Source organism: Anguilla rostrata, chromosome 14, assembly GCF_018555375.3.
Source record: "Anguilla rostrata isolate EN2019 chromosome 14, ASM1855537v3, whole genome shotgun sequence".
Classification (NCBI taxonomy): Eukaryota; Metazoa; Chordata; class Actinopteri; order Anguilliformes; family Anguillidae; genus Anguilla; species Anguilla rostrata.
This window is the reverse complement of record NC_057946.1, coordinates 9,725,086-9,751,365: the sequence shown is the minus strand read 5'-3', so window position 1 is coordinate 9,751,365 and position 26,280 is coordinate 9,725,086. Positions and strand designations below refer to the sequence as shown.

General features: G+C 37.8%; 1 protein-coding gene and 1 long non-coding RNA gene across 2 annotated transcripts; one reads left to right on the top strand and one right to left on the bottom strand.

Moving 5' to 3' along the window:
- Positions 1-13,049: 13,049 nt before the first annotated feature.
- tdgf1 (teratocarcinoma-derived growth factor 1) lies at positions 13,050-16,356 on the bottom strand. The gene is made up of 6 exons (XM_064308139.1): positions 16,088-16,356; positions 15,903-15,952; positions 15,610-15,765; positions 15,107-15,221; positions 14,865-14,974; positions 13,050-14,016 (listed from the first exon to the last, which is right to left on the bottom strand). The coding sequence occupies exons 1-6, from the start codon at positions 16,108-16,110 to the stop codon at positions 13,916-13,918; spliced, it is 555 nt and encodes a 184-aa protein (XP_064164209.1). The 5' UTR covers positions 16,111-16,356; the 3' UTR covers positions 13,050-13,915.
- On the top strand, positions 15,762-20,455 carry LOC135239470 (uncharacterized). Its single transcript, XR_010325377.1, has 3 exons — positions 15,762-15,957; positions 18,899-19,004; positions 19,116-20,455. It is a non-coding gene; the product is annotated as an uncharacterized LOC135239470 (long non-coding RNA).
- Positions 20,456-26,280: the final 5,825 nt, after the last annotated feature.

Sequence of the window (26,280 nt, the reverse complement as noted above, 5' to 3'; positions counted from 1 at the left end):
ACAGGTGTACAGAGTCGGAAAAGGAGTGGGTGGTTATCGACTGCTCGGTTTGCACGTTGCTGGCAGAATTTGGATTCAATGAGCCCCATGAGAGAGTTTCCTGTCTGTAAAGAGGATTCTGTAAAGCAATTCATACAGAACCAGCTTTATTTTATTTATTTATTTATTTTTTATTTAAAAAATAATTTAAAAAAAGTTTCAGCAGGGAATGTACAAACTCAGATTTGTCTGTAAAAGACAAATAAAAGTGATGCTGAGAAGTGCTTTTTTGTGCAGAGGACTGTTAATACACATCTCCATTAGTTGACATATACAGTATGTATAGAGAGTCAATATGCATGGCATTACTTACTAGAAATTATGTAATAATTATGGGAAGAGTTGATGTTATAGACAGATGGAAAAAAGGCCCTACTCAGAAATAAATGCTTTAATCTGTGAGTTCTCTGCCACCTCCCAAAGGAAAAGAGCAACGTAATAACATTTTTCAGAAAATATTTTCAAAAAACACTTTTTGAGTGAGTAAAAATGTGTTCCAGAAGTAATTTCCAGGTATAAGGCATTATTTTTATTTACAATGAATCAAATTATACATCATTTAAACAGTCCTTGTCTTCAAAGAGTTAGTATGGTTTTCGCAGTTGACTCAACTTCTGGATGCTCCAAGTGATTAATGGAAAAGAAACAGCCACCTGGTCTAAGGCATTATAATAAGCACACACCAGATTGGTCTGTAAGGTAGACTATTTGCTTTGTAAAAGCTTTCCTGGGTGTTAAAAAACAAACAATTTGGACGTTGCCACAAGTTCCTTTGCGGTTATAAAGTTGCTTGTGCGTCAATACTTACGCAATATTTTTTCATGAATAAAGCCCCATGTTTCATAATCTGAAGATGTGGCTAGTGTCATGTTACATCCATCCAACCATCCGTCCATTATCTATACCCGCTTATTCCTGGGCAGGGATGAGCAGGTATACATATTTAACACTCTGCTTAGCAAATGTAGCTAATTGCTTGAGTTGGGAAAACGGGTAAGCAGCATAGTTTTTTGTCTGCTCATGTACAATGCTTGTGAGTGAGCGATGTTGGTTCGCTCCGTGCTCTAGTGAAATTGCGTCCAATCCAATCCTCGCTCCCCTCCGCTCGCATCCTCTGTCCATGGCGAGCTGATTTTCAAAGCTTCATAGCGTACTCCTGTTGGAGAGCCTTTCTCATTGATATTTCATTGATAGGCCAGCAAACCTTACATCACAAGGGTGTCGGATACCCTCACAACTTTCTACTACAACACCACTTGATAGCAGTCCTATCAGTCTAAATGAGGCCCTTCTCTTATTTCCTCCTCCTCCATTCATTACAGTTTTTGTGACTTCTTTAATTAATAACTTTACTCAAAAGTATTTCAGTTTTTCTTGATTTGCATTTTACCCTCATTTGCATTGCATTATATGCAATAAATGTGCAATATCATTGCAATTATATTTTTTTATTATGGTCATTTTATGAGATATAAATACAAGCAATGGTTCTGTCATCTCCTAATATAGCAAAATTGTGGTGAACTGTTCAATTTAATATGTTTTTGTCTGCCAGGCTAGTTTCCTCTTGCATTATAGTACCAGCCAATTTTTCTTAATTGAAAAGATTAAACCTTGCTGTCTTTCACATAAAAAAAATCTCACCTACTAACGAAACACATTTTTGCAGGGGAAGCAAATGCCTTTGATATTCTGGGGTCAAAGCATCAAGTTCTGGTCAAGGATTTCTGAGCATCCATCCATCCATCACTAAGTGTGGCAGATGTGCAGTGCAAACACATGAGGAAAATTAACACATAAATTAAAGTATGTGATTCCTATCCACTGAAGAAGGTTGGAGTAGATATTTTATCTGTTCAAATATGCAAAAAGCCCAATTCTTTAATCAAAATTGAGAGAAATCCACATTTGCTTTATGACTAAAACAAAATGCTAAAACCATTAGCTGTTCTTTTTACATGGCATATGTGGTGAAAGGATTGCCCTTAACTTCAGACTACTTTTAGAAGCACTCCCTTTCTCTGCTTTGAAGCAACAAAAACAAAGACAGTTTGATCACGGTCCAGGGTGCTGCCAACACTTTGTGAGATGACAGCATGCACAAATCCAAGGGGCTGCTCCTGTGTTGTTGTGGACTGCGGTTATTTTTTTGTCTGGCTTCGCCGCCAGGAGCGACAGGAAGCGGCGCGGCCCGGAGCAGATGCAGCGCGATGCCCAGCACGTCCTCCCTCTACACCTAATTGAGAATCTGCAACGGAGTGGAAACATGGCTGGGGAGGTTATTTGCTGCCGATTGCACTTCAAGGGCCAATCCTTTCACCGTCCTTATCAGAAATTTCAAGTTTGATGTCATGGCCTTTCATCCAGGGTTCCCCTCTTGACTGCATCTCATGGTTCAGACAATAGGGATAGCCAGATCGGCAGCAAAACACTTCTAGGTGGGAGAACCATTCGTTCGGGTCAATGATTACAAAATCCACCAGCGGAAGGAGAAAAACTGGACTTGAAAAGACACTTTGGTATGGCCTAGAGAAGTGTCCCTCAGGGCTCTTGTCCTGAAACTGCTTTCATGAAAACGATTCTCTTCTTGGGCAAAGCCATCCAGTCTTTCAAAGATGTGTCCACGTCTTTATTCTGTGCAATGAAAACCCAGGATTCATGGCACGGTGCTTGAAAAAGTTTGCCGGCACAGTTGAGTTGGAAGAGAATGTTATGCCAAATGGAGTGGTCTGAATTTGCTTGCCGGGCACACTGTTATCACCGTCCTGCTACTCAAGAGTGTGAGGATTGGGAACTTTCAGAGTATTTGTATAACAATGTTTTGAAAGCAGAGCGCATTCATGCTGTAAATCTCCATTCCAGTCTGCTAGCTGATAACTGTGTGAGCTGGCACACAGTCGTGCAGAATTAACTGCCATTGATTTGAAAAGTTAAAAAGGTGTGCAATTTCTGCAGCACTCCAAAAAAATGTCACTGATAACACCAATGAATTTACAGCATGCACAATCAAGAAATTTATTGTGACTGACACAAGGCACAAACTAGTTCCAACACAATTTTTAATACTCTCACATGCTTGCTTCTATTATCACTGGACTGGCCTTTGCTGTCTGCATGCTAATGTTCAGTTGCTGAAAGCATCCAAGGCCACAGCATTTTCCTGTGGTGTCAGTAACAGGCAAAGATCCAATGAAATCATCCTTCATACCCTCAATACACAAACAGTCACAGACAGCAGCTCTGAGTGGCTAGTGTATATAGTGCAAACCACAGTGGTGGACTGACGACTAGCAAGTAGAATTTTTCACTCCCTCTATAACTGCATTCAGTGTTTGGCCTGCAATCATTCTGAAAGTCCTTGTGTGGGTAGTGGCTGTTCTTCATTCTCATAGGTCAGAAGCAAATCCAGCCAGCAAATCAACTCAGCAAAAGCCCCCACAATGTGTGAGCATAGTGTCACTAGTGTAATCCAGATCCCACTCAAATGCACACAGTGACAATGATGGTGGTTAGTGTTGATATCCTGAAACTTTGCTGTGGCATGCACCAATTGTTTACCTGTAATGGCGGTTGTTGTCCTTGTGTGTTATCCAGCCTTTGGTCAGCACCAACTATCCATTTTATAAAAGTTCATGACCTTTCTGCAAGTACCAGAGCTTTTTCCGGTGTCTGAATAACTGAATAGCTGAAGCCTACTGTCAGATGGACTGTGCATATTCACTTTATATAATGGCTATGCCGGGTACACAAAATTAAGTCCCAATTTAATTTATGGAACACTCAGGGAAAAAAAGACTACTTTGCATATAACTAGATATGAAGAAACAGAATGGGACAATGCATTTAACTGGTCCAAAAATCCAAACCATATATTGATATATTTTAATATGCCACTGAGTGTACTGGACACTACAGAAAATATGTTCTCCCAAAAATTTGACGAAAACAAATGTGATTCTCTCCAGACACAACCAGGGTATGAACTGTCATTGAACGCAAGGGAGTGCCGTCCTATGGAAGACCAAATGTTACAAAATGGAATAAACTGAGAAATTCAATAAATAAATATCTATTCGTTTTTTCCTGTCTTTTATTTATTTCATAATGATTTTATTTTCCAAGGACATTTTGCACATTGGCTCTTTTATTCATTTCCTTGCATATTTATTTCAACTTGCATTTATTTCAAAACGACTTGGCCCTTCAGTCATCATGGAAGGGGCGGGGTCAGATATGATTGTAAAGTGCATAAATAAGCCTTACCCCCACGTTGGGGGAAAACAATTTTTGGCACTCCGTACAGTTAGTATTATATTTAAGTTGCTAATAACATTCATATTTTATTACACAAGCAGTAAAAACACGTAACCTATTAGAATAGAGGTATTCACGTTATCCTCTGTTGGGTCCATTGCGTGGAAACATTGCATGAAAATAAAAATCCTCATCTCCAGAAAGTGCACTTTCACTTTCACCTCCTGAACCATCATCTTTCTCAACAGAATGCAATATGACTTGAACTGCCTTTGTTAATGATTAAGTTTTTATGAATGCGCATTTCTGAAGCATTAAAACTACAAGAAAGTGAATTCTCCCTGCTTCTGTTTTCAGCAGCTACTGTGAACTGTGAACATAGCGAAAGGTAGGCGTGGTTTTCAAATGAGTCGCAAGTCTCCCCTATATAACAAAAAAAGTAAATTATGCAATTTGCGTCTCTCGGCTTCAACAGGTTAAGGACAACGGCGTTTCTAAGGACAATAAAAATAAAAAGTAACCCATATGGTAATTTATTTTTGATCCACGTTTTGTGGAATATAGAATCAGCTAAACATTCCAAAGATGCCTTTCTCTTTACACATTGTTTGCTGATGCTGTGAAGAGAAAGGCAGCTTGAGCTTTTTTGATGCTAGATTGTGTAAAAGGCAGATTCCAAAAAATTGAAGCCTTAGTGTATAGACTGTCAAAGAGAAAGGAAAGTTATGATGCCATTCTAGTCCTGGAAAACAAGAACCTACCCCCCCCTTAACCTGAAACCATCCAAAAAGATCCTGGCAAGGACTCCCGATAGCAATAAATTTCACAGAGCAGACTGAACTTATTTTAAAAAAACAGCTACAAAATGGCCTTCATCAGAGCAGAAGCTCAGTCGCAGCTGCATTGGTTACAGCAACAGGCCACCTTGCAAGGCTTCTAGATCGATTCTGTAAACCTCTCCTCAATCAGCCTCTACTAAGTGGCAAGCTATTTCACATGATCCGGAGAGTGACAAGCAGTTTAATTAAACGGAGGCCGTCTAAAGCTGGTGGCTCCGCATACATAATGACAGAGAATGTCCAGGCAAATAGAAAGCGATTCCAGTCTATTCAGACACTCTATAATCCCAGGTAAGAACAATTAAAGAGCCCAGGGTTGAGTCAAAACTAATGATGTATTCTTTTACCAATGACCCCCGGCCTCTTGCCTCCAGTGATACAGTGAACATTGTTGGCGCATCCAATTCCTTTGACAGCTGTTTGTGTCCATTCAGGCTGAATTGAATGAACAGATCCTCACCGGAATAATTGTTGTGTTTCCAGGAGATGCAAAGCATGCAAAAGTGTTTGCTCATGAAATTTCATTTGTAGATTTTTCATAATATTATGTCAGGCAAAAAGAGATTATTTTGTGTATATGCCTTTTGTGTTAATATAAACTTTCAGATAGGACTTAACAGCACAAGTCATTAATGCAGGGAACTCACTGAACTGTAAGTTATTGATTTTTAAAAATATCTAATCATAACCACAGTCAGTTCACCCTTGAAAAATGTGTCTATGATTATTTAACAGTTGAGAAATGAGACTGAATTTCACTTCCTTTCAAATTCAATCTGTGCTCCATCAAGTCAAGTATCAATGATTTTTGATGTCTGGTCAAACAAGTTTTTTTTAAACCTTGCTACAGAAAGCATTTCAAATTCAGCCCCCTAATCAGACTTTAAGCCAGATGGAGCTAACATAGATAGACTGCAATGAAATTGTAGCATAATATGGACTGGTCTCATTCTGACATGAGTCAGAGCCTTGTCTGGATTGAATTCAGTTTGTGGGGAATATATTCTCAAACATTACTATATTTGCAACCATTACTGTGGTAAACATAGATTCACAGAGGTGTTGAATCATTGCAAAGAATAGGTCACACAGAGCTAAAGCCCTCATTGAACTATAACAAAAAGTAAGTGCTATTTCATGATGCAACATTTGTAGCAATCATTTTTTATTCACTGAGCCTGACTTTTTTTCTATTATTTTTGCATGCAAAGTAATTGACAGCTTAGTCACAACTTGGATTTTTTAGTATTATGCCTTTGAAGTATATTTTAATTGTTACTGAATTTAACCTTTGTGTTGTCTTCATGTAATGCATGCATCCCCTGCCCACAGTGTCAAAAAGTCAACCACTCTCACTGGACCCCCTTTGATAAAACCTTTTTAGTGATTTTTTTATAACCATAAATTAATATATTTCATGCAGAAACAACCTGTCATTCAACAATAAATTGGTGAATAACTGTTGCCTTACTTCACAGTCCAGCAAGACTGTATTTCTTCAGACTACAGCACACATCGTTACTGGAAAACACACATCATAATTGATTTTTTTTTTTTTTTTTTTGCTGTAATAGATGTGTGGTGCTTAACTTTGATTATGACTTCTGATTTCATAACTGCGGGGTTAAAAAAGACACAAGACAACCATTGTTGCTTTGATGGTCTACCACTTTTATAAAAATATGAATAAGGGCAATGTGTAACTTCTTCTAATGGTAGGGTCACTCTAGGAAAAGTAATCAAATTTCATGCAATAAAAAAAAAACTGTTTTCAGTTACATTCAGAGAGAGTGATCAGTACTGCATGAGAAAATTAAGGCAAAAGTTTGCCAATGCATTATTCAGATAATTGACATGCTTGGATAATGTGACATCATACGCAACATAATTGCATACCAAATTATACTCACCTGCTTTATAAAATCATTTTTGCCATATTCACAAATATCTACAGGTAACAAATATGGCTTGTACTATACATGTGACAATTTGATTTATATGTGCCATTTATTTATTTTCACTGGACAACAATGGATTAGTGCTAAATGTATACATATTCTGGGTTGCACATGTGTTCATTCATAAAGAGCTGTTCAAGATCAGAATATTTGATAACATGCTTTGTCAGATTTCTTAATCCATCCATTATCTATACCCACTTATCCTGAACTGGGTTACAGGGGGTGCTGGAGCCTATCTCAGCTTGCACTCACCATTCACTCACACACTCATACCTATGGGCAATTTAGAGTCCCCAATAAGCCTACCTGCATGCTTTGGACTGTGGGAGGAAACCATAGTACCTGGAGAAACCCACATGGACACTCCACATAGTGACACAGTGCAAACATGCAAACATTCACAGTGCATGCAGAAAATGCAAACTCTACACAGAAAGGTCCAGACAGGACCTTCTTGCAGTGAGTCAACAGTGCTACCCACTGCATCACTGTGCCACCCTCCAAGGTTCATTCCAGGTATAATAAATCTCTATAATAATCTCAAACTGTCTTGCCCGTTCATCCCCTAAGTCCACGTATGTCCATGCATGTCACATATCTCAGATATTCTTCTAAAATACACAAACAAACATGTAAAAACTCCGACTAGCCAGTCTCGCTGGAATGGCACTTATGAGACTGTGCTGGATTTAAGTGTATAAGTGTAAACCCAATGGTGCTTCCTAGTGCTCAAACAAAGACCTCCAAAAGTTCAACCAAAGTACCCACCAGGCACTTAACTGCAAGTCTGTGTGCTGATATGTAATGTCACTGCACACACACTACACACATTTTTGTGGAAGACATTCAAAGCACTGTGAAGTACAGTTTACCCCTCTTGTTGCCAAGACCAATACCTTGCATTTGATTTCAGATTTAAGTTGTCATTTGAGTGATCCCTTTCCAATTCCTTTGAACACAATGGTATTTTTGTTTCAGAGATCTCTGATGTAGTCATTGTTATACTTGGGAACCTTTAATGTGTGGAGATGTAGGGAGAGAAGATGTTTTATTTACATCACAGCAATATGCTGAACAGTGATAATGTACACCGTAATCAAATGGAGTTCCATTGAATCTATCTTGCACTGCCAGCTGTATATTAATCAGTTTCACACCTTTAATTGCATTGTTTAGCATGGACAAATTACACTTAATTTTCCATCACTTTCCTCCCCAAGTTTAATTAAAATAATCACATTTAGCAGTCTGCCTGCTGGACTTTACCTGTATTATGATTATTTATTCAAAGTTAAGAGCAATATATTGTGTTCATGATATCACAGAAACAAATCCTAGTTATCTGCAATGTGTTGTGAAAAACCTGCTTGGCAGAGTCTAGTGAAATTATACTGGCCACATGATAATGTCTATATATCAACTTGCATGAACTGATTCGTTTAGAAATTTAGTTTTAACAATATGCCCATGGACATATTTTATGTGTGCAGTTTTTATATAGATTAAAAATATAGTACATAAACATAATTACAAACATAAATATTGTATATTCTGCATGAAACAGAAAAGGTCACCATGAGAGAGAAATTAAAATCCTTGAGTTGACTCAGAATTGATGTTTATTTACACATTTACCATTTGACTTTTCAACAGATCAGAAAATAATTAGCAAGCCAGTGAAACCGTTGAAATAACCATTTCAAATCTATGTACTGTAGAGTTTATCTATGTACTGGATTGGATAAACTTCTTTTTGACTCTGACCAGTGCATCAAATGAAAAATAACAACTAATGCTTTTGTGAGTGACTTTCACTATATTTTCCACATTTGTGCTGGTGTTATCCTGCAGGAGTCTGTATGGGTCACTGAGCAACACAGAGTAACATGCTGAGGGAAGCAGTCGATACAGTCCTCAGGACAGTGTGTGTGTATGAGTTAGAGAGAGCGAGAGAAAGAGAGAAAGATGTGGAAGGAGGGAGGGAGTACATACTAAATAGTACATACGAATACCAAAAAACAAGAGAAATGATAATTCAGTAGAAACACCATTTCATGGAGTTTGAAAAAACAGCAGTTGGTATATAATTTTCAAATTTTGTTGATATTTTTAATCTAAAATGGAGCCATTCTCCAACTCAGCTTTATCCCCCATCCCATCCCCCTCAAAGAAGTCTGGAGTCTGAGTGTGAGTGGAAGGGGGCACATCCCCCTCGCTAAACCACTCTGTTTCCCCTCCATTATTTAGATTCCCTTGCTGCATACAGCTGGAATGCCTTCTTCTGAGAGGACCCTAATGGCCTTACCCTGTTGACTGATTTCAACTGTGTTTACTGCCACAATCTGGTTACATTTGCCACTGTCGGTGGTCAGTTTGATGTGAAACAGAGAGGTATTCTTGGTAACAAGGCCTTGACTGAAAATGAGAATTTGGAACCAAACAGCAAGAATTTAGACAAACCTTCATATAAACAGCACAAGTATGATGAAGGCTCACCGTGTGAAAGCCAATACTTTTTGATGTGTGAAATGCGAAGACAAGAAAATAAAAAAATAAAAATAACAAATTGAATTTGGAGATGATCTTACTAAAGTAAGAAAGTTCCGGTTGTCATTCTATAATAGTGATTACATATTTATTTACTTAATACTTAATTATGCATAGGAACTCTGAAATTACACATTTGTCTAACCTTACTTAGATGAGTGGAAGCTTTCATGGATGGATTCTAAATGTTTCTCTTTTAAAAATATCTGTTCAAAGATGTCAGTTTTATATACTATTGCTATATTATCTGAACAATCTAGCAAGTTGCAAACAACCTAAACTGAAATATTATGATTTATAGTTTTATAGTTTGTCCTTAGCACAGCAGAAACATGGTACACCTGAACAGTTGGGAAAGGAAAGTTCATTGAAGTTTCTAAGACTTCATTAATTTTTAGGGGCTGGTTGTCCCAGTCCTTTGAAAAATAATTGGGTAATTTGTTTTTTTTTTTAAATATTGCTATTAAAATTTACTCATTTCTAAAACATTACTAAAAATGCATGCCTCATTTATAAATGTAATTAGGATCTTTTAAGAGACATGAATATTATACTCTAATTTTCAATGCATTGTCATATTGGCACATTATTGTGCTTATTATCAGACAAAATATTATCTCTACCCTCTATATTAAATTATTTTCATTTAAAAGTGTTAATTTAATCCTGGATTATCACATTATTTTGGGTATAACAATTTAATATAATTATATTATTTTTATTATCTGCAGTAAATGATCTCCTGCATGTTTGGGTTTCACTGTTCAGCCTTACATGTTTGCCCTGGTTTAATCTGGGAAGAGGCTGGAGGGGGTTTGACTTACCTGTGTAAACTGCGATAGCTTTTGATCCTTTGAAAACATCTTCACCACATGTTCTGTTTCCAACCAGGCTAAGCCTCTGGCATAATTATCCTCCCATCCTTCCCAAATTAAAAGGGCATTCAGAGCTATCCAAAAATCCTATGGTACCTACTTTCTGTTTGTAAATCTGTATTGATTATATTGAAAATGGGCCAGTAGGGTGCAAGATCTGAGCATGGAGCAAGGATTTATTTTGGGCTTATTATCCAGTAACAAATTTTCTTTGCAGTGTTGCATTTGGATTTGTTGACTTGTTAATCCTTTGGGGAAATGAGAACACCCCAGAATAATAGAAATCCACAATGCATATATGATTGGTTGTAATTGACAAGGCCAGCCTTTAATGGGATTACACTCCACCAAAGAGAGAGATTACACTCCACCAAAAAGAGAGGCATTCTAGATGATTCTGCTACTTTTCTCCCAGGTCAGTAAACAGGGGTGCCAGTACAAAGATTCTACACCAGAGGCACTCATTGAATCAGTTTGGAGTATGCAGGGATTTCAATGAAAAGACTTTTCTACCTTCTTATCAACAATGCAATGTGTCCATACTGGCGGTAAATAATGTAACATTGCATTAAAAGTAGAAAAAAAAAACACAAAACAAATATTTCACTGTTATGTGGACATAGTAAAAATGTGGGGAGGCATGGTGGTGCAGTGGGTAGCACTGTCGCATCCGGCCTGGGCCTTTCTGTGTGGAGTGCACCTTCTTCACGTTTATGTTTAAGCTGAGTGAAAGCACCTTGCACATTTTTATCATCATCTTAACTTCAACCATGTTAAATGACACGTTTACTCAGTCTAACTATCATGTTTTCATCATGACCCTTCATGCCAGCAAAGAGATAAGGATTTGAATAGGTGTTCGATATTTGCTTTCACTGTGGTTCCAAGAGCCCATGGTCAACAAATACTGGCAAATCAATTAAAAAGCTTGAAAAATGTTATGGATAATGACTCAGTTCAATGTTAAATTGCTCTTGTAAAATATGAAGGCATGACTGCCAGGACACTTATTAGAAACCCTTCAGCTTTATCATCTACAAGTGAACACAGTACTTACTAATAATTTAAGAAAAATCTATCACACCTCAATACACCCAGCGTTCTAAGCTAGCTTGTTTAAAGGGCTGTCAGACCTGAAAAAAATTAAACATTTTCCATTTCACTTGTTTTAAAATTGCAAGCAAGTCAAGTAAAAAAAATCGGTATGTCTAGGTCCTAAGGGGGCATTTTATAGGTGTAATTAGAATGTCCTATTGGCACTGGCCATGATAAAGGATGGTGAATCTTTTGTTTTACCACAGAAAGATAAACTCAAATATGCCTTCCAAAAAGACACAAGGACAACTTTTAAGTCATCGCAGCACTAGCATATACACCCTTCTGTTGAATATTTCATTGTTGTAACCATACTTTGGCGATGTCATAGTTTGTGAAATCAAATCAAAAGCTTGCTTGTAGCCACTGCTTTACAAGTTGGCTTTATTAATTCAGCTGAGAACTTAGGAAACTGTTTAGGAGGAGCAATCACAAAAATTCCTAGTGGAGGCCAGCTCACATGAGGAAATGTCACATGCCCAACCCCTCTACGTGCAGAGTTTAAGTACATTCATTTCAATTAAAAAGACTCCATACTGACACCTCTATTTAACCTGCCACTACCAAATCACTGTTAGGGTAAGACCATCAATGCAGGAACTGAGCAGTGGATTTAAGACGAGTGAGATTGGATTCACATAAAAAGTAATTTTCTCTTTAACGTGCACCATGAGTAACAGACAAATTGACTCTGTGGTCTATTTGTTCACAAAATTAGTCCAAAGCTCGGTTTAATTAATTAAAGGCCTGTAAAAGGCAATGGCCTAATTTACATTTATTCACACAATCAGTATTGGAACAGACCTGTAAATCCTGGCTTATTTCACTGAAGAATTGCAGATTCTTCACATTTAACCAAGGACTTGGCCAAGTAAATACTATAAGGAAACACTTTTTGTAAATAAAAATAAAAACCTTAAGGTTTATACAGTGCTATTGTGTACTTAAATAAGGGGGGGGGGGTGTATGCATATAATGGATATAAAGATACAAAATTATCCAATACAAAGTAATGTTCTATTATTTTTCTGAATGCTTTCCTTAACACAAGACAATATAGGCTATTTATTTTTTTTAGGTTTTCACTGATTGCACTGGGTAATACTTTTCAACATGTAAAATGCATAACTCATCTTAATAAATGTTTTTACACAAAAGCAAATGGTTATTGCGGGAATTTTAATCATGTTAAAAGCAGATAAAATTCCATCACAATGAAAACAAACAACTGTGACTAAGGATGACAATGACAAACCAGGACACCAATGACAGTAATGCATTGGTGAGTGGGACTGTGTGTGTTAGATAAGGGGCTAGATATGGGACAGCTAAACTAAACATAAATGCCAACAACCAATAAAGCCATTCCTGCTCTACCCAAACACTCCTCACTAATAGGAACAGCATCTCAAATAATAAATACAAAAAAACCTTCAAAATGAACAGAAAGCAGCCTTTTTATTTTTATAACAGAAATAAAGGCATAATCAAATCTCCCATTTGGTCCAGGTTTATACGGTTACTTGGACAGTAAACTTAATCTGCAATGTTTAAAAAAGTAAAGAGCAGGGACTTGATTACAAAAGGCAACTGCTACCAACCATTACACATCAAATAACCTGTAACAAATTGCATGTAAGTTTGTAAAATAAGTAAACCAAATAAAACATCAAAAAAGACTTTTAAAATAAAATAAAAATCACACTGAGAAGGAGAGGCACTGACTAGACAGCTGTTATATCTACACACACACAGATTTAAAATGAACAAGGCCATGACTACACTTCGATGATGTACAGTGCAAAAGGGATATTAATTTAACCCCACTTTTCACAAAGCCAGTATCAAGGTTCCCTTTGTCATCTCGACAACGGAAACAAAAAATTCAAAATGCAAAAAGTTGCATCAAAATCTAAACAAAATACATCAAGCTGTGGACTTGACAGAAACATATGTACCAAACAGGTTGATTCTATTTCAATAAAACTGTACACGGCTTGATAAAAAATTAAAAAAAAAAAAACCCTATAAAACCAGAAAGGATTCACAGAACAAAGATAAAATTTATATTTCCACTTAAATCTTATTTACATAGCTACATCAGATAAAAATTGCATCACGCAACAAGGACATATAGACTTCCACTGGAAGAAATCTGCATTTCAGTTCTGCAGGTTCATGATTCCTAAAAGTACATGTTGCATCCAGTTGGCAGGTGGTACGTAATGCCACGTATGGACTTCAGGTTGGCCTGATTAACATGCATTAGATTGTTTCAGGAATTAAACCAGTAAATGTCCTCAGATCAAATGAAGACAAGCACAAGCAGTGCTAGACACAAGAAGTACTCTGGCCGCTGTATTCTGGTTCCATACGAAGGAAGCCACACAACTTCCTGTGAGTCATCTGCAAGAGAAAAGAGAACTATGCATTATAAAGATGCACCTCTAAATGGGGAGATTTTAAACCTGGGGAGGCGGGGGTGCAGTTAGCACATCTTCAGACTTTAAACCCAGCCACTGAATAATCTCAGGCAGACAACACTGCCAAGCCTGTATCTGTGATGATCACCAGGCCTCCCTCCATCCTGTTAGCCAGTGAGGTGTGAATGATAGCTCCCAGGGTCTATTCACACCCAGACTGGTGCCTGGCCCCCTATTGAGGCCTCTAGGCAAAGACAACAGCAGAGAATCTGCAGAACACCTATCAATGCAAATAAGGTTAAGTAAAAATGGAAATGAAGCACTTCTGTTTCAATAAGACACTGAAGTAGTTAAAGAAAAACCATGTTTCAGGCACATTCTGGGTGCCAAACCCACATACAACAGCATATCCCCTTTCGATTTCAGAAGAAAAAACATGCAGCAGGTCAGATAGCTGCTACAATTACAGATGAACATAATGACACCCTACAATTGAATAACTGCATAAACATGGTATACAATGCAGTTGATCATTTTTCAGAACACAGCCTAAGCTGAAATGGTTAAAGGCAAAATGTTTTGCATAGAAAATATCAAGAAGATAATTATGTGTATGTGACATTCCAGGCCTTAGTTACACTTACTGGTGCCATACTGTTTGAACTTCATTCATAAAGTGCATACTTTTCTGGTGGGTCTGCACCTATAAGACCTATATTCCTTCTAGCTTATATTGAGGCGCGTATGCATACTTGCCAATGCATTAGATAACCAAATGACATGACTAATGGAAAGTAAGCCTATGTATGCAGAAATAAATTGTCTACTTACCACAGTTATCCTGAAAGACTTGAGGGAAGCAGTGAAGCATGCCGTACCCACACCTACAGTATGAACAGCCTTTCTGTACCCATTCTCCATGAGGAATGACACCACAGTTTCTAAATGGGGAGACATATCGTTAGAACTTAGTAATATCTTGACCGGAGTTATATTTTACTTTACAAGATTAAATCAACGCTAGGTCGTAGTTAAACTGAAAATTCGAGTTTAATATAAATTGCCACACATACCTGATGCGCTCATCATATTCACAGCTTCTTCCAGTGTAATGCTTCGGACAAGCGCAAAAGCTGCCCAAAATACAGGTTCCCCCATTCTGACAACAACTTCGGCTTTGCTTTGCACCTTACGGGGGGGGAATTAACAAATATGAATTTCATGCAAAAACGTGTGCTTAATTATATTATAAACTTTATGGACGCGCCATAACGTGTATATTTATTTAGAATTCATGCCAATAGTGTAGGCCTATGTTGCGGCATTTCGCCGGAAATGTTCTTAATCAAGGTGCACGAAACCCAGCTGGACTGAACAGTTTCGGGCTCCGAAACTAGTTATTCGGGGTGTTAAACAAAGACCAAGTAGGACGTTTGAATTGCCAGAAAAAAGGAACGAACCACCACTTTCCTTAGGACCAATTTAAGCAACTACGTGTTATGGGCTGAACAAAGATATTGAGAAGATTACTGATTATATCACGATATTTTTAATTCGTCTCCATTGTTTAACTTACTTCCAGTGAGGCCAACAAATGGAATAACGGATTCCGCATGTTGGTGTTTTCGTTCCCCAGACAGAGAGTTCATTTCATTAAATTGGTTCAGGTACTCAGCGCGTTCGGTGGTTTTCCCAGCGAGTATCTTTATGTTGCATCCTGATCCATCGCAACCTGGAATTAGATGGAACAACTACAGTTAAAGATGCACTTGCAAAATTAAATAAATATTGTTTCATATAAACATCGCCTATTGTTCCGGATTAATGTGAGTCAAGGCCTCCGGTTGATAACAGCAAAAGCGCACATACCTGCTGCAATGTGTAGAAGATGAGAAGCAACCACCGCAGACAGCAGAAATCTGAGGTAAAGAAAATGCATTTCATTGTTTACCACTCGGATCAACTCGTTAAAACACACTTAATGACAGAAAGCGTAACATTTCAAACTGTGTTGTGAAACAAGCTAAATCCGAGGGGCCTGGAATATATTTTACCTCAAAAACCTTTCCCGTGCCATGTTGCGCTTCAGTTAATCCAACTGAAATAAAACTATTTAAATCCACTTTCGACCACTGACGGAAATTCCATACAGGCCCTAACCATAAAAAATACAGACTAAAGCTATGCTCTTAACACGCCATGTCGGGAGTTAAAGTGGTTTATGTTCCTCCTTCATTGCAAACCTTCAACCTGCCTCCTAAATTCAGAGCCCACACTCTCAAACCATTCGCAGCCAATTATCACCTACAAATCCAACTGTTTGCGTCCTGTGGGTGAACGTGAAGTCACACCCATTGACGGAATTTCTAGATGCAAATTACAAATAAAGGGACTCCTCGCCCTCAAAACAATCTCACAGCCAACACATTAAAAAAAAAAAAAATGTATTTCACGTCTATGTTGTAAGCAATATAATGGCTTGAAAAAATACATGAACGAATAATTTGGTATTTTGTTATCTAGGATAAAGCATATGACGTGTTGTTTAATTTTGTTTGCTTAACACACACGGATTCAAAATAAAAATGTGACCAGTATGAAACCCCTGATTTTCAGAAGTTTCCAGTGCTGTTTGCTTTTGCGCCTGTGGAATTTTTTTGTAGAACTTGCAACGGTGTATATTAGTTATTATAGTTATTATACTAGTGTATTATAGTTATTATATTCCACCATGCTTTTTTACTTTTTATTCATTTTTACAGCTGTTCTATTCCATACAGCCATTTTGGTTCTACGCATCTTACCCCTTTAAATGTTTAACCTTTTACCAATCTGTCTTTTTACAAAATGACCTAGTATAACACAGCATGTCTATTATTGAAGGTGTGAAGAAAACAAAGTTTGTGGAGTTAGTGGATTAAAACAATTACATGACACTCATATATTCTGCATTGTATAAAGATGAAAAGTTATGACTGATGACCTTCTTGTATGTTATGGATGTTATGACCTTCTTAGAAATATAGTGCATACTTATTACAGGTGTTGTAAAGGAACAGTTCTGTCCTACATCCAATATGCTTACAAGAGCAATGCACTGTATACAATATCTAGTTACTGTTGGTCATAATTTCTGTTAGCATGGAAAACGAACTCTGTGAAATTGGTCATGTAAGCCTTCTGAACCTATTTGTAGTACTAGTTAATGGAGAGCACAAGCTTTCTATTTTCATCTAAATTCTCTGGACCAGACTTGAGTATATAGATCACTTGATGAGCATATATAATAACATTTTGCTCAGAGCCTAATTCAAGGTCTCCCAGGTATCTTTAGCCTGAATCCCTGCATGCTCTCCTGCCAAACATATCTTATGTTAAATCCTGCATCAAACATGACCTTAATTTCACCCTGCCATCTCATATGTAAACAGATCTTACATAAATGTGTGTAAAAGTTTGCACGTGTAACTGAACTGTTAATAGAAGCGGGATTTATTGCAAAAAACAAAAAAACAAAAAACAAACTGTTCACCCGCTGTCACCAACTCAGTGGATGACATGATTACACTGATCAACAAGACCGCGTTTTAAGGTACATATACAACGAAAGGCTGGATGATTTTTATTTATTGTAGAAAGTGTGAACACATTTTTTCAGCCTTGCATGTAAAGGAAGGAATTCTACCATACAGGAAGGGGCAGCGAAATATTTTTTTCTTACAACTAATGGTGCCAAGAGGAACTATGGTATTCCCATTGGATTCGACAATGATAAATTATATATTATAGACTAGGTTGTTGAATAAACAAACACATATGGATATATTTTGGACAAGCCTTTTTTCTACTTGCAATCTGTTTGTTTCTGGGCATCCATTTGGAACAGGTGCTGCAAATTCATAATTAATGAGAGGGGGAAAAACAGCCCATAGGCTACTTTTCCCAAATACAATCGCACAGATCAGCAAAAAGCAGTGATGAGTATATCTAAATATACTGATATCTAGCCAAATATAGCAAGATAGCTAACTGGCAATCAAAATTGTATATAGTGTGTACTCCTCAGTGGAATTGCGGTTAGCGGCCTTCAATATTGTACAGGTGACTTTTGCCACTTATCAATTAATACTATATTTTTAGATGGCTAATAACATTTGGTTCAAGTCCAGGTACAGCCATTCTGCTCTTGGTCAGTCTGAGGTTTTCTGTCATGTTTTGTCCGCAGACTGCCAGGGGATCGTAAGATAAAACATCCTTGCCAAGATTCAAGATATTGAATCGTGTAAATATCCACAGTGCTTGATGCTATAATCAGTGTTTAAACCTGCTGTAAGTTTCCAAGACATTCTTGGATGTCTAAATTGTGCAGGATGTCAATGGACATCCTGGCGACCTGGCAACAGAATCAAATAGTTAGTGACAGGGCGCGAATGAACCTTGAATCTGAAAACATATAAATTCAAGAACAAATTTTATTATTTGTGCTGCAAGGTGATACGTTGAGTGGGTAACACTATCATACTATTTCAGGTTGGACATGCATAGTGTATATGTGGGGGTTCATTTTCAACAATTTATATGTTGTTCTTTTCAGATGCGCTGTTTAAGTTTTACATATGTATGAGCACGCTAGCTGTATGGCTTAATCCTATTGGTCGGTGTTGTATGTTCACTTACTGATGCCATCGATGTTCTTTTGTTGCCTTTATCTTACAGTATTTTATGATATAAGTTGATCACACATGAACAATATAACTGTCAGAACAGGTTTTATATGGTTGCCAAATAAAGGTAAGAAATAATAGATCATTGTGGAGTACCAAAACTCTGCCATTGGATTCTGTTCTTCTTTCTATGCAACACAGGTAGTTCTCTTCTCGTCAAGAAATAAAGCATTACAGTATGTGCATAATCCCAGTGATGAACGCACATCTTGGCCAAGGTGTTGACCTTCCTTACATCCTGTCCCTGGTGAGTTTGTTGCATGCTCAGCACAACTCTTCATAGGATTTAGAAAAGCTGAAAACTATACTGCTCTAATGATATCCCTTCTTCAAAGAGATTTTCCATCTTCCTTCCTAGCTCACCTGACACTGTGGGCTGGTTTAGAGCAATGAGCAATGGATTATGTAAAAAAAACTGCAAACCATTTTCAAGGTTTTATTTCCAATCACCAGCCAGATAATGATGTGCTACTATAGCCCTTTAATGGCTGTGCCTTATGCAGAATTAGTCACTTAGGCCCATGACCCCACAGACAGGCCAAGTATGTCAGCTTGAATAATGCTATAATGTGATGGGGGAATGTACTGTATGCGGAAAGTTGCCAGATTATTAGGCTTTCTCTCTGCTTTGTGTGGGTCATAGCTGTTGTGCTCGATGAATCATTATAAGCATAACTGCAGTGACCCACGATAAACCCAGCTCTTCAGTTAGAGTTTGTGCATATTATCCATGTTGTGATGTGAAAGTGTAAGCAGCAGAGAAAGTCAAATGAGTAAGGACATCTGCTGGAACACACCAGGTAAACTGAGTAAATCTGAGCACCCTAAAAAGGGAAGAAAAAACATTGCACTTCATTCAAGAAAAAGAAGGGACCAAAATCGAATTTCATGAGGCTTTGTGTCTCAGTAACACAAATAAACAAATTATAGCTTAACATTGCTTTTGAAGTTACTAATAGCCACTTAGATCAGTAAATTAAATTCATGTTTCATACCATAAAGCAAAAATGCTTATTTTATATCCATAATCCATGTGAACACTGCTCTGAAAGGCTAACATTCCCAAATAGAGGGTTGAATTCTAAAATGCTCTCTTTGAGGAATTGGCTAAAGATGGCACTAGGATGTCTGCATATATGCATTTAGAGTTGGTGGTGTAAAATCACAAGTGATTCTGAATTTGTGGTTTGTTGTCAGGAAAGAAAAAGAGGCACATTTTGCATCCATTAGCTTAACAGAAAGTAACTGCATGCTGACCAGATGTTTCTGAACAAAAAGCTCACATAAGCTTGTAGGTGCAATAGATTTTAGGTGGAGAAGTTGTACCCTTGAGGCTCCAGTAGACAAGGATTTTTGTATTTTATGCCCACTCCTATCAGAGGCCACTGCAATTTTAAAGATATTTGCATCATTAGCATCAACATCATCTAGTGTAAACACAGAAATCATAGAAACTTGTTCTTTTATCTTCATTTACAAAACATATTCTGGCATCCGACCACCTACAAGTTGCAATTTCCAAGAGCATAACTTATTGACTCTGTCACTGGGAGAAAGTGCTGAATGTTGAGACAGCTATTTTCTTTCATTTAGTGAGTTACTGAACAAGAGAAAATAAACTGGCTCACTGAACCTTTTTTGCTGATATGTCTTAAATGCTTATTTGGTGCAGCCTCTCAATAGTACTATGTGCAGAAATGTTTACAGAGCCAACACATTAAAAATACATTTTGGTATTGGCATATCATTTTTACCAAATAGGAGGTAAAGTATAAGAGATTGATAAACATTTCAGCACTTTGTCATAAAAAAAAATCCTGTCAATGATGTTTCAATCATTTGAACAGTTGTTCATCACAGCTGATTTTATTGAAGTATACCTGCCTATTAGTATTTGTGGTTTGTTTAAGTCTTTCTGCAGTTCAGGCAATGATGTGATTCTGTACCGTATTACTGTGAATTGGAGTGGATTAACTTTAGTTGGCTCCATATAAATTTACAGAAAATGTTGTTTCAATACTACCATGTTCCATGATTATAATACTGAATATTTTCCTTCAAAATTAGTTTAAGAATACACCTGTACACTAAAAAAGATTTTATTTGTAGTTTATATTCAGTTTCTTAGTTTGTACACTACTCTACGAAACAACAATTTATATTCCAATATTTGCTTAATAGTTACTAAATAAGGTGTGATAAGGTAAGGCAACCCATAAAGAAAATGACCAGGAACAAATTATGTTTCACATGCCTATAAATCCAGCTGCTGCTAAAAGCTATCTTAAATCAATCCTGGAATAGTGTTCAAAGTTGCTGTAAGAACAAGCAGGCTAGCCTCAAATAATCATATTTAATGGACAAATCACTCTCAAAAAACATTTGAACTTGATGGCCTAGTAAAGCTGTCAGAATAAAAACTAAAACTAATTTAATATTCTTATAGTGGAAATGTTTCTTATTCAAAATTAAGATAATTTTACAAAAATCATAAGCTAATCATATTATTGATTAAGAATAAAATTACCACCTAAAAGAGAACTAGCCCTATGTGCCCACAATTTCTACAATAAAGTACACGTATTGCAGAGCCAAAACAAAAGTAAAAATACCAACAGAATGATCATGCACATATATTCAACCATTTCTGAAACTGGCTATTGTTCATAGTGTTACGAACGTGTTGCATTATAAATGGTCGCTTGCAAGATGACAAAATAATCTGTAGCATCTGTTTGACCTACAGCTTGTTCAGTGTTTCATTATTGATGCAGAAGGCTCAGCCATTGGACGCTGAAAGATGATTCCGAAAGGAAATTGTGCAAGATAATGATGGGAAGTTAAAAGCCCTTGAAAGCACGAGGCCCTTCAAGGCAACAGCTCTTGTCATCGGTTCTTTTTTCTACCGTCAGCTGCACTGAGATTTTCAGTGTGTGACAGAAATAGAGGTAGTCAAAGGGTCCTCTCGATTTGCCCGTACCCTGGTGTATTTCAGTGATACGAATCTGTCAAGATGTCATATGTTCTATCCAGAGCATATGTGCAGTAATTAGAGTGACAGAGGTGGGAAAGGGGAAATCATATATCAGATGTCGTGATTTGTCTGTTACGGATACAATAAGGATGCACAAATACCATGTTTCCCAGGCAAATAATTTTTTTTCTAATTTCCAAAAGAGTATACCTTAAACATTTATTGTAAATAAATACATTTGAAAAAGTCCTACTATATTAATACTCAAATTGGACACAAATTTATTGTTGTGCTTAGCACAGCCAACCAAAGCTCAGAGTCACTGTAAAGGGCAAACTGAGTGCTCAGGGTCAGTTTGAAACGAGGTGCTTACAGGTGTGATGATGCCTTCTCAATTAGGACGCTTGATAAACTTTCAATTTGGCCTTTGATCAGATGATAACAAAGTGTAATGGAAACCGAGAACAACTTAAAATTGAATGTGGAGGCTCCGTGATTTGTTTCACAGCTGACACAGCGCCTTTCCCCAGATCTGAAAAGTGCTGCGGTCACAGGACTGCGCCATCTGCTTAATGTAATGTTTGCAGAGATTTGTTAGACTCTCAAGATGGGAGCGGAGCGCTGCAGTGGGTCTGACAACGTTCACCGAGAGCAGGCTGCAGTGTTCGCACGCATCAGCGCTCACATTAGCGGAGGGGTTCGGAAGGAAATGAATAGAGTGCCTCACAGCCACTCGAAAGAGAGGAGGCAGATTGGGAGAGCCGTTAAATTGCAAGGCGTCCCGTCCCAGCTGCTTCGCTGTTGACGTGCCTGTTTTTGAACAGACAGTCGGGTTTGATGTATGTCTGTCAGGGGCACTGAAAATGCGACAGAAGTCGATGCTTTCTGTGCCACGCCTTGATCAGGAAGCACAGGAAATACGACGCCGCTGAGTAATTTAGTCATCACAAAGGCACGTCTCGCCACTCGTTCCCTCCCTCTGCTCCGGGAGGGCTCCAGCAGCACGGTCTATAACAGCTGGAGCCTGTTAGTGCTTCTTCACCCTTTGGCAGCAGCTACAGCAGTATTCCACTGGCTAAGGCTGCAGCCCAGACCTCTGCAGCAGCATTAAAGCACATGATCTGCAGCCCGGGTAGCTGTCTCTGCTTATAAAGAGCTGGAGCACATGAGTACCAGATACTTATGAGTGGATGAGCGGCCAGATCTTGGCCTACTGGATCTTCCTCCCAAAGGTTTTTCCCCTGTATCCTTTCATCTGCTTAGCTTCCAAGCTGTCTGGAACATGCAATGCAAATGAACCCTCTCTCTGCGGTATGGATGCTGGGCTGCAACAGCAAACAAATGGTGATGCTACCATTGGTCTCTAGCACTACCCTTTTTTTTACAGCAAGAGTGTATAGAATAGATTAGGTCTGCAGTGGAAGTTATTTTTATTTATTTTTTTTGTGCGTGCATATGCTTGTTCAGCTCCAGCAGACACCGAGAGACAAGTACATTTTGAAAACAACCAAACATGGCTATAAGGAATTAGGCTATAAGCAAAAGTCCAGATTTGTAAGAACTCCTCAAAACACGAATCCCTGCATTGCTAAATAAATTAAGTGAATAGGAAATAATGGCATACGTACTCAGGAATGACAGCAGCGTTTCTGTATAATTAATCTTTGGAGCATAAGAATCGCATCATTGTGGCTCATTGAGCCTAACAATGTCGTGATATCAAAAACCTGTAACTGCAAAACATAATTTCAGCAACTATAATATAGTAAGCTCCTTTAAACCGAGAAGAGCTGTGATACTGCTTAGTTCATCACTCCAAAAAGTGATCATCTGTGGTAGACAGTAGCTTTGTCAAGATCATTGGGAGAGCGGACACTGGCTGTCATGCATTGGAGGAACCTCCCATGTAAAGGAATAACTGTGCAATGGATATTTAAAGTGAGGTTTGCAATGACTGAGGGGTAACCTCCAGTCTATCTTGGTCCCCAACACACATCTCAGCTTTGGAGCATACACACTCTGTGTCTTCCCTGTGGTGTTAAATGGCATTACACTCACCGGCCACTTTATTAGGTACATCTTGCTAGTACTGGGTTGGACCCCCTTTTGCCTTCAGAACTGCCTTAATTCTTCGTGGCATAGATTCAACAAGGTGCTGGAAACATTCCTCAGAGTTTTTGGTTTATATTGACATGATAGATGTGAATCTCCCGTTCCACCACATCCCAAAGGTGCTCTATTGGATTGAGATCTGGTGACTGTGGAGGCCATCTGAGTACAGTGAACTCATTGTCATGTTTAAGAAACCAGTTTGAAATGATTTGAGCTTTGTGACATCGCACGTTATCCTGCTGGAAGTAGCCATTTGAAGATGGGTACACTGTGGTCATAAAGGAATGGACATGGTCAGCAACAATAATCAGGTAGGCTGTGGCGTTTAAATGATGCTCAGTTGGTACCAAGGGGCCCAAAGTGTGCCAAGATAATATCCCCCACACCATTACACCACCACCACCAGCCTGAAACATTGATACAAGGCAGGATGGATCTATGCTTTCATGTTGTTTACACCAAATTCTGACCCTACCATCTGAATGTTGCAGCAGAAATCGAGACTCACCAGACCAGGCAACGTCACACTTCTATTGTCCAATTTTGGTGAGCCTGTGCCAATTGTAGCCTCAGTTTCCTATTCTTAGCTGATAGGAGTGGCACCCGGTGTGGTCTTCTGCTGCTGTAGCCCGTCTGCTTCAAGGTTCCTTGTGTTGTGTGTTCAGAGATGCTCTTCTGCATACCTCGGTTGGAACGAGTGGTTATTTGAGTTACTGTTGCCTTTCTATCAGCTAAAACCAGTCTGGCCATTCTCCTCTGACCACTGCCATCAACAAGGCATTTTCGCCCAGAGAACTGCCGCTCACTGGATATTTTCTCTTTTTCAAACCATTCTCTATAAACCCTAGAGATGGTTGTGCATGAAAATCCCAGTAGATCAGCAGTTTCTGAAATACTCAAACCAGCTTGTCTGGCACCAACAACCATGCCACATTCAAAGTCACTTAAATCACCTTTCTTCCTCATTCTTATGCTTGGTTTGAACTTCAGCAGATCGTCTTGACCAAGTCTACATGCCTAAATGCATTTAGTTGCTGCCACGTGATTGGCTGATTAGATATTTGCGTTAATGCGCAGTTGAACAGGTGTACCTAATAAAGTGACGTGTTATTCATATTTTGTTTTTACTCAACTGCGGTCTTTAAAGCTGCTTATACATTACTGGTCTGAACAACTTAAGTAACTCAGCATAACCAGTATAAGCAACACACTTATTGTATGTAATGTATAATAGTTGAAAGTGTTTGCCTTTTAATTATTTACAAACACACACACACATTTATTACCTTTTGACTCACTTTTAATTAATCATAAAATTAGCGTCATTAATTAAAGTGTCAGTTTTTACCTTCAAACAACTTGAAGAAAAATGCAATTATGTTAAATACAATGTTCAAAACAGTGCTAAATCCAGGCTTAAGGTTCATGTAGCTGTACACATAAATAAGCCATACGCTGCATTCACTCTGCCTAAAATAAAACCTGTGGGTCAATAAAGTTAATAGACCAGGTTATTCACTAAACATGTCCTGAGACATGCAGTGAAATCTCATGTTCCACAGCTCAGGCACAGAACATGATGTACAGATCTATCTTTACTCCTTAACTCCTCAAGAGAGCTGACTTAATTAATATGGTGTATTCAATCACACACACACACACACACACACATACACATATATGTATATGTGTATATATATATATATATATATATATATATATATATATAGATATATATATAGATATATATATATATATATAGATAGATAGATAGATAGAGAGAGAGAGAGAGAGAGAGAGAGAATCCAAACATGCTAACATTCTCTTATGGACATGCATAGCTGACCACTGACCTCCTTTTTTTCTATATGGGCATGTTGCTGTGCATTTAGAACAGAAATATCCTTCCCAACCTTCTAACCGGATTGAACTATTCTAATGATTTTATATAATAAAAAGAAAACGTTTATTTATATCAGCAACAAAAATTATTATTACTTTTCATGCACAAACTCAACACAATATGATGAGAGTTGTTCAAGATGTCAGGAGAAATGTAAAAATATAACCATGGCATTAAAAGGGATATATTAGGGATAGGGATATATATATATATATATATATATATATATATATATATATATATATTATATATAGATACAGCTAGATGCTGTAACCGTTTTGTTAATAGGCTGATATATTCAATATGCTACAAAGTCTGACAACACTCAACTTAATGTTAGTCTGTCATCAGAAATATTACTCACATCAAAGCATTTGAAAATAGGCAATAGTTCAGCTCTTTATAAGGAAATAGTTGCTAGCAAGCTAAATCAGCAAACTTTATAACTGTTAGCTAACAGGTAGCTAGCAAGCTATTTACCCTCAGTTTTGTTATTGTATCTCTGTGGTTGTGAGACAAAAATGAAGCGACAAT

Excerpts from the sequence above, each read along its gene's own strand:
- tdgf1 (XM_064308139.1), bottom strand. The coding sequence starts at position 16,110 with ATGGCACGGGAAAGGTTTTTGAG. Across the intron at positions 15,953-16,087 it reads GCACGGGAAAGGTTTTTGAG|ATTTCTGCTGTCTGCGGTGG; the intron begins GTAAAATATATT and ends TCTTTACCTCAG. Across the intron at positions 15,222-15,609 it reads ATTTGTTGGCCTCACTGGAA|GTGCAAAGCAAAGCCGAAGT; the intron begins GTAAGTTAAACA and ends CCCCCCCGTAAG.